The 9,601-nt window shown below is 34.9% G+C and overlaps 1 protein-coding gene across 1 annotated transcript in view; it reads left to right on the top strand.

The window, feature by feature from the left end:
- LOC110293925 (UDP-glucuronosyltransferase 2A3) overlaps window positions 1-8,346 on the top strand; it is a 14,203-nt gene extending 5,857 nt beyond the window's left edge. The window contains exons 2-6 of the mRNA XM_021161819.2: window positions 29-177; window positions 1,744-1,875; window positions 3,427-3,514; window positions 3,903-4,122; window positions 5,442-8,346. Coding sequence (XP_021017478.1) covers window positions 29-177; window positions 1,744-1,875; window positions 3,427-3,514; window positions 3,903-4,122; window positions 5,442-5,736 — 884 coding nt within the window. The 3' untranslated portion in view covers window positions 5,737-8,346. The remainder of the gene's footprint in view (window positions 1-28; window positions 178-1,743; window positions 1,876-3,426; window positions 3,515-3,902; window positions 4,123-5,441) is intronic.
- The last annotated feature ends 1,255 nt before the right edge of the window (window positions 8,347-9,601 follow it).

Here is a 9,601-nt window from a genome sequence, read left to right as displayed (position 1 = left end):
TTCTCTCAACCTTCTGTGTGTTTTCAAGGAAGGCCCACAACGTTCTGTAAGACTGTGGGGAAAGCTGACATTTGGCTAATCCGCACATATTGGGATGTTGAGTTTCCTCGTCCACATTTACCAAATTTTGACTTTGTGGGAGGAATGCACTGTAAACCTGCCAAGCCTTTACCTAAGGTAGGTTGATGACAGAGACAGTCTTAATTGTTTTGCAATACAAAAACTGATTCTTTTCCTTCAAGGTTAATAATTTCAGTATCAAAGGTAATGCTATGTAGTGTTCTCTGTACAGTAAAATTTCCTGTCATCATAGTAGTTACTCTTAAATGAAACTTGTGTCTTCCAAATGTTATTAAAGAATTTAGCATTGCGAATAAAATGCAGAGGTAATGTATTCAAAGTGTCTTTGTGACACCTTTGTGGGAAAAAAGGAGTCCCAAAAAAAAACACCAAAGAGCCTTCCAACAGCATTCTTTATGTACCTGATAGACCTGTGATCAGTTATTTGAACTCAACAGCTTGACAGAGGAAGACAACTTCATGATAGTACTTGCAAACCTTTCAAGGTTTAATGAGTCAGAGAAAGCATGTGTAGAAGGCCTTCAGAATTAGGGCAAAACAGACCTTAGTATCAGGAGAGAATAGGTGTGCTGACCTTCAGTGCTGTAGTAATAATTGGTAGAAAAATTAGCCAGAATTAACAATGACGAGTTTGCCTTTCAACTACATGTGTTAAAGAGTCAAAGATTTATTACTTCACTGAAGAAAACTTCCGAGATGTCTAAAAGATGGGGCATTGGTATGAATTAAGGTCATGAACATCAAGGAAAAGTAATAATACAGGTAAATTCAGATGATAGATGGGGCCCCTATGAGTATGAAGCCAGGGGTTTTTTAGGTAAAACAGAAAATTATATATCTTTTCTTAGACGTTGTATAGGAAAGAAAGTGAATGTCAGGTATGTTGAAATGAAAATTGCTGAGAAAGAGAAGATAATAGGTAAATAGAATAGGAAAAAAAAACCTTTCCATTGAAAATGAACAGAGAAATACAAATTTATCAAGCACGTAATTTTCAGAAGATTGAACATTAAATGATGTTTTCTGGGTCGTTCTTTATTCCTGTATAGGCTAGAAAGGGAATATTTACATGTAAACCTTATTTTAATAATCTTAATATGCTTTTCTTATAAGCTACAGCTGTCACCAAGGTTAGCTGAATTTTGCTGTATAGGGTTTTATGAATCAATACCTAAATGATACATAGATAGATATAATACATATACATTGCTTGCCAAGGGAAGTGCACACCACACTGTTATATTTCACTTACTAGAGTCTCTGCATATGCAAAACTCCACAAAACAGCCTAGACATTTTCCCCTCATGGGAATGTGGTGAGGTATATTATTCATATTCAGGTATTTTAGCAAAATAGACTTTGACCAAAAAAAGTCAGTGATGGCTTTCACCAGTTTTGAAAATGCAGACTATGGCAATAATGACACTCACTCAAGTAAAAGTTCAATATCATTTAGGTACTATGGGTGTCTCTGTCTGTCTGTCTGTCTGTCTGTCAATGTCTGTTTTGATGTGTATGCCTGGATCTCACTGTGTAAACCAGACCTTCCATGAACACACAGAGATCTGCCTTTCTCTGACTCTAGAGTATTAGGATTAAAGGCAGGAACCCATGTGTAAGGATGGCGCATGTTTTTATTAAAAAGTATGTTATGTTTGCAGGAAATGGAAGAATTTGTTCAGAGCTCTGGAGAACATGGTGTAGTAGTATTTTCACTGGGGTCAATAGTCAAAAACCTGACAGAAGAGAAAGCCAACCTCATTGCCTCTGTCCTTGCCCAGATTCCCCAGAAGGTTGGTATATCCTCATGTGAGATCCTGGGGAACACACCAGCTTAGAGTGGAGCCCAGAGAACAGCTTACAGGGTTCTTTACAGATGGAAGCTTAAATCTGTGAGTGCAGCTGACATCAGCTTTAAGTGAATATTGATTGAACATATACATGATATTTTACAGTTTAGCTATGTTTGCTCATTTGCCTACTGGCACTTAGGACTAGGAGAGATGTTGCTTTTCTGGTCTTTCTAGATTATATTTCATTTATTCTTCTTTTATTCATTATATCCTGACTGCAGTTTTCTTCCACAGAGTCCACCACACCACCTCCCCTAACTCCCACATCCTTCCCATTTCCCTTCAAGAAGTGAGCTGAATTGCCAGGGATATCAACTGAAGATGGCATAACAAAGTACAGTAAGACTAGGCACAAACCCTCATGGAGAACAATCCAAGTACTTTTGAAATCCTGTGACTGTCACGGAATGTTAGAAAATCCTCTGGTCATGATTTAGCAAGGTGGTTTACAAAAAGGGAAAGGTTATACACATAGTAGAGAGAAACCAGACTTAAAAATAAACACTATAAATGTTTTTAATATTTTACCAAAGTATACTTCATTGCAAGTAGAAACCTAGGGTCTCTGATTCTTTCCAAATTGAATATTCTATACTCTCAAATACAGAATTCTAATATTGTCAAAAATAATTAATTTTCCAATTTATATTTAATAAATTTTATAAATTTAATAAATAGGATTCTATTTTCTATATACTTTTATTTATAAAATGTGACAAGATTCTTTATATGTTAGACTAAGTGCATAAAATTATATGAAATATGCTAACAATACTTTTAAAAACTAGGGTTTATTTCTACAATTTTCTTCTACAATATTTTACCTTTTCTTTATATGAATTTTTTTCACTCTACAGAAAATATTCTGTAGGGAAATGTTAATTGTTAATCAATTAACTAATATAGAAAAAGTGAAAAACACACTGAGAGAAACAGAAAGAGAGAGAAAGAGAGAGGGGGAAGGAGGGAGACAAAGATATAGAGGGACAGAAGGAGAGAGATTGACCAGAGAGGGATGAAGAGGAAAGGACAGAAGCAGAAACAAAAAGAGAAGGGAAGACACAGAGTCAAATAAGAAAAACATGTGAAGGGAAAGAAGGAAGTCATCACATAAATAAGAAATAAATTTACCACAAGCATTAAACATAGTTATATTTTTGGAAAAAGGATACATTTTGAGCATGATAATTGGAATCACTAGATAATGTGAACTAAATGTATGAGACATTCATGTTCAGTATTCTGATTAATTAAAGTAGTTCTTCATGTAAATTCTTATTCTGCTAGTTTCCCACAATAAAGATCAAGGTAGTAATGCTATGTTTATTAGACTATTACTATAAGCTGTTTCAAAGAGGTGGGTATGAACAGGTTTTCTATATCTCTTAATTTTTCCAAGCTGCCACAAATATACTATCTTCTCAAATCTCATCTAATAAGTATAGGCTATGCATTGTAAATAACACTGTAGCTCTTTTATATCTTCAACAGGTTTTGTGGAGATACTCAGGCAAGAAGCCAGCCACATTAGGATCCAATACTCGGCTTTTTAATTGGATTCCCCAGAATGATCTTCTTGGTAAGAACTTGAGCGAGAAAAGCTGTAGAGTTAGGCAAAGGACATCAAATCAGTGGATAATATTAAATAATCTAAATTTTCATATGGCACTTCTACTGTGGAGACAAATAAAATGAAATAATCATTCATTAATTTAGATATGTTTTGGTTTTGCTTTGGGTCACAAAAGAGCATGCTCAGGTAAGACTGCTGAGAAGCAGTCTTCATCAGATATCATCACCCCAGTGATTCTCAGTCAGTGAAGAAGGGATTAATTCTAGGGAACCAATGTCCCCAGTTCCCAACCTTTAGAGGAAACATTACATCTTCAGTGACTGACACTATGCATTTTCCTGCCAATATAATAGCTTGAAATCCATACTGACTTGTCACTCTGCCCCTCAAACAGGACATCCTAAAACCAAAGCTTTCATCACACATGGTGGAACAAACGGGATTTATGAAGCCATTTACCATGGGGTCCCTATGGTGGGTGTTCCCATGTTAGCAGATCAGCCTTACAACATTGCTCACATGGAGGCCAAGGGAGCAGCCCTGAAAGTCAGCATCAGTACAATGACGAGCACAGATTTACTCAGTGCTGTGAGAGCAGTCATTAATGAGCCTTCGTAAGTATTACAGCGTGGAAAGCTGGCAGCCTTGCCATCGTTCTGGACATTTTCCAAAATTTTATATTTTATATTTGTTTTATTTCAAACAGGTAACATAAAACAAATGCAAAAAAAAAGAACATTTTTTTTCTCATTTTCTATCTGCTGGAGTCAGTTCCTGAAACTGGGAACAAATATTTGCTTGAAGATTGTACCAATCTACATGTTGGTAAAATATACTATGATTATACAAATTCACTTGTAGTTTCAATTTAAGAAATAAATATATAAGCACTTAGATGTATTGTTTAAATACAAGGTGGAACTGATAATATGCTTAATATTTCTTTTCAAAAATAATATATAGTGTTCTTATGTTTAAAAATTAATATTATGTAGTAGATATTTCTGAGTCAATGTGTCATAATATTTTGGTTATTAAAAGATACATTTTAGGGGATAACATTAGGGTTAGGAATATTGATATTTCTTAAGAATAGCTAATTTTTTGCATAAATGTTAGTATAGATTTTACATTAGATTCTTACCAAGTTTTTAGTTGATGGCAATTTGACTAATTTTGATTAACTATCAGAGTGGTTAAATTTTATGATTATTTTAAACATTAATGCATAAAATAGTTATTTAGTCCATTATTTTAAATATATTAATGTACAAAAGAAATAATGATGTAAGTAATTTTAGAAAGTTTGTGTGTGTGTGTATGCGTGTGTGTGTGTGTGTGCTTGAGTATGTAAGACTAAAATAGTATTTAACTTAAAATAATTTGATGTTAACACTAAACCACATAGTACTTAAGAATATTGACAACATAGGGTATAGTGTTTTTATTCCCATTATCTGATTCTATAAAACAATATTTGATTCTATAAAACAACTATAAATTTCAGTAGGGCTCCCAACACATTAAGGAGTGAAAGAATCCTCAACTCTAAAATGACTGACTTATGCTGACTGCCTATTCTCTGTGTCAGTAACCTGAACTACCTAGATGCTAGTGGTCAGATAAATATGTATGGCTCCCCATCTTTATCTTAAACAGACTTGGGCACTATAGCTCCTTGATATCACAATTGTTTCAAAAAGATGAGAGCATTGATTCGAAACTAGATGTTGCACTTTTTATGTCTGCCTTTGATCACGTTGTCTTAGGAACAGATTGCTTCAACTACTTTTCCTTTAAAGTCCTGAAGATCCCTGAAACTAACAAAGTCCAAGAAAGTAGATCCTAAACTTACATATATCTTGTGGCTTGCGTAACATTTCAGATGTTCTATAAATAAGCAACACGATGGTTTGGTGTGTTTATCTTTCAGTTATAAAGAGAATGCCATGCGGTTATCAAGAATCCACCATGATCAGCCAGTGAAGCCCCTGGACCGAGCAGTCTTCTGGATTGAGTTTGTCATGCGTCACAAAGGAGCCAAGCATCTTCGTGTGGCAGCCCATGACCTCAGCTGGTTTCAGTACCACTCCCTAGATGTGATTGGGTTCCTATTATTGTGTGTCATTACTCTGATATTCATCATCACTAAATGTTGTTTGTTTGTGTGTCAAAAACTTTATATGAAAGAAAGTAAGAAAATGGGGAACAGAAAGAAAAAGAACTAGGTCTTTTTTAGGTTTGGGAAAGCCCTGAGTGACAATTATATTAATCACCACAAGAATCATGCAACCTCCTGCTTTAGACCTATTTTCAAATAAGCAGTTCTGTTTCAGACTGGAAATAAATGTAAACAGTTAGCATGATAATTAACTACTGATTTGTTCCAGTCTTCTATCTTGTAGGCATTCTCCTCTCACTCTCCTCAGATATGGAAACTGACTTCTAAATATGTTCTATAGAAAGATGTGATGAATAACAACATGCTAGACCTCTGGGAAGACACATAATACAAATCTTATTGATGTATATGAGGATCTCTTAGAGTCAATGTCATAAGCCTATCATATTTTCTAAGAACAACCACAAGAATTTAGTGTAATGTCAGATGGTACTTTTCTAATAAGAAAGAACTTTTCTGTTTCTATAGTGTTGCAGATATTAGACCATGATTTCTTTTTTATTTTCCAAAAATAATTTATTGAAAAAATTTTTGTGCAATGTATTTTGGTCATTTTCCCCCTTCCCTAACTCCTTTAAGATCCTACCAATCCCACTGCCCACTTAAATACATCTTCTTTCTCTCTCAAATAGTTAAAGTAGAAAAAAACACAAAAAAAGACTGTCAGGGGTCTTTCTAATTCCTAGACCCTCATTCTGATCCTAGGCTACCCCAAAACTAAAAATCTTTTATATCATGGTAGAGCCAATGCCATACATAAAGCCGTCATTCATTGTTTGTATAATCATTTGATTATTTCCATGCATATTTGTTCATTTGCCCAATGTTTGAACCCAGATTTTTTTCAATTTCCTTATCTTTCCAATTTTTATTAGATATTTTCTTCATTTACATTTCAAACATTATCCTGAAAGCCAAATTCATTGTTTTTAATCTCTGAGTAGTATTCCATTGTGTAAAAGTACCACAATTTCTGTATCTATTCTTCTGTTGAGGGACATCTGGGTTCTTTCCAGCTTCTGGCTATTATAAATAAGGTGACTATGAACATAGTGCAGCAAGTGTCTTTGTTTCCAGTTGGAACATCTGAGCATATGTCCAGGAGAGGTGTCACTGGATATACCGGTAGTACTATGTCCAGTTTTCTAAAGAAAAGCCAGACTGATTTCCAGAGTGGTTGTACAATCTTGCAATCCTATGAGCAAGTGAAGAGTGTTCCTCTTTCCCCACATTCTGGCCAGCATTTGCTGTCACCTGAATTTTTGATCCTAGCCATTCTGAATGGTGTGAGGTGGAATCTCAGGGTTGTTTTGATTTGCATTTCCCTGATGATTAAGGATGTTGAACATTTTTAAAAGTGTTTCTCAGTCCTTCGGTTATTCCTCAGTTGAGAATTCTTTGTTCAGTTCTGAGCCCCATTTTTAATAGGGTTATTTGAATTTCTGGAGTCCAGATTCTTGAGATCTTAGTATATATTGGATATTAGTCACTAATCAGATTTAAGATTGGTAAAAACCCTTTCCCAATCAGTGGTAGCCTTTTTGTCTTATTGACAGTGTCTGTTGCGTTACAGAAGCTTTGGAATTTTATGAGGTCCCATTTGTCAACTCTTAATCTTACAACACAGCCATTGCTGTTCTGTTTAGGAATTTTCCCCCTGTGCCCATATCTTCAAGTCTTTTCCCTACTTTCTCCTCTATAAACTTCAGTGTCTCTGGTTTATGTGGATATCTTTGATCTACTTAGACTTGAGTTTTATACAAGGAGATAAGAATGGATCAATTTGCATTCTTCTACATAATAGCCACCAGTTGTATGAGCACCATTTGTTGAAAATGCTGTCTTTTTTTCCACTGGATGGTATTAGCACCCTTGTCAAAGATCAAGTGACCATAGGTGGGTAGGTTCATTTCTTGGCCTTCAGTTCTCAGATGAGAATTCTTTATTTTGCTCTGTACCCCATTTTTTAGGGGTTGTTTGTGTCTCTGGATTCTAACTTCTTGAGTTCTTTATATAACTTGTATATTAGCTCTCTATCAGATACAGGGATGGTAAAGATCTTTTCCCAATCCGTAGGTTGCCATTTTGTCCTGTTGACAGTGCCCTATGCCGTACAAAAGCTTTTCAATTATATGAGATCCCTTTTGTCTATAGTTGATCTTAGATCCTGAGCCATTGGCGTTCTGTTCATGAAACTTTCCTTTGTGCCAATGTGTTCAATGTCACTTTCTCTTCTATTAGATTCAGTGTATCTGGTTCTATGTAGAAGTCTTTGATACACTTGAACTTGAGCTTTGTACTGGAGATAAAAATGGATCAATTCACATTCTTCTACATGATGACCTCCACTTAAGCTAGCACAATTTGTTGAATATGCTGTCTTTTTTCCTCTGAATGGTGTTAGCTTCTTTGTCAAAGATTAGGTGACCATAGATGTGTGGGTTTAATTCTGGGACTTCAATTCTATTCCATTGATCTATCTGTCTCTATATCATTGCCATGTGGTTTTTATTATGATTGCTCCATAATACAGCTTGAGGTCAGGGATGGTGATTCCCCCAGAAGTTCTCTTATTGTTGAGAATAGTTTTCAGTGTCCTGCTTATTTTGTTAATCCAGAAGAATTTAAGACTTTCTCTTTCTGTCTCTGTGAATAATTTCGTTGGAATTTTGATGATGATTGCATTGAATCTGTAGATTGCTTTTGTATACAAGATATCTCTCAATAGAGACGCTAAAAGCCAGAAGAGTCTAGGCAGACACCATGCAGTCTCTAGGAGACCACAATGCCAGTCCACTCTACTCTACCAAGAAAAATTCCCATATATCATAGATGGAGAAACAAAGATATTCCATGACAAAGTCAAATATAAATAAGCTCTTTCTACTAATTCAGCCCTAAAGAGAACACTAGAAGGAAATCTCCAACACAAGGAGGATAACTATACTCAAGGACAACCAAAAAATTGATCATCTCAAAAGAGAGAGAGAGAGAGAGAGAGAGAGAGAGAGAGAGAGAGAGAGAGAGAGAGAGAATCACAAATACATAATAAATCTCTAACTACAAAAATAACAGGAATTAATAATCATCATTTCCTAATATCCCTTCACATCAATGGATACCAATACCCAATAAGAAGCCACAGACTAGCAAACTGGATACATAAACATGATCCAACATTTTGTTGCATATAAGAAACACATTTGAGTGATATAAACAAACATTACTTCAGAATAAAAGGCTGAAAAAATTCTCCCAAGCAAATGGTACCAAGAAATAAGCTGGAATAGCCATTCTAACATCCAATAAAATAGAATTTTAACCAAAACTAATCAAAATAGATAGGGAAGGACACTGCATATCTATCAAAGGTAACATCCACCAAAATGAAGTCTCAATTCTGAGCATCTATGCACCAAAGCCAAGAGTACATTCATTCATAAAATAAACTTTACTAAAGCTCAAAACACTCATCAAACCTCACACAATAATAGTGGAAGACTTCAATACACTACTCTCACAATGGAAAAAATTCAAACAGAAACTACTGAAACACAATTGAAACAGAAACTAAACATAGACACAGTGAAACTAGTAGAAGTTACAAATCAAATGGATTTCACAGATGTCTACAGAACATTTCACCCCAAAACAAAAGAATATACCTTCTTCTCAGATCCTCATGGTATCTTCTCCAATTTGACTATATAATCAGAAACAAAACAACCTCAACAGATTCAAGAAGATTGACAGAATCCTATGCATTCTATAAAATCATATGGACTATGGTTTGAATTCAATAACAACAGAACCAAACGAGAGCCCCGTTCTCATGGAAGCTGAACAACTCTACTCAATGAAAACTTGGTCAGGGTAGAAATTATAGACTTTTTAGAATTCAATTAAAATGA

This window comes from Mus caroli, unplaced genomic scaffold (genome assembly GCF_978045245.1).
Source record: "Mus caroli unplaced genomic scaffold, Mus_caroli_1 scaffold_4, whole genome shotgun sequence".
Classification (NCBI taxonomy): domain Eukaryota; kingdom Metazoa; phylum Chordata; class Mammalia; order Rodentia; family Muridae; genus Mus; species Mus caroli.
Note: the sequence above shows the minus strand (reverse complement) of the source record. Positions and strands in the feature narration are given on the sequence as shown.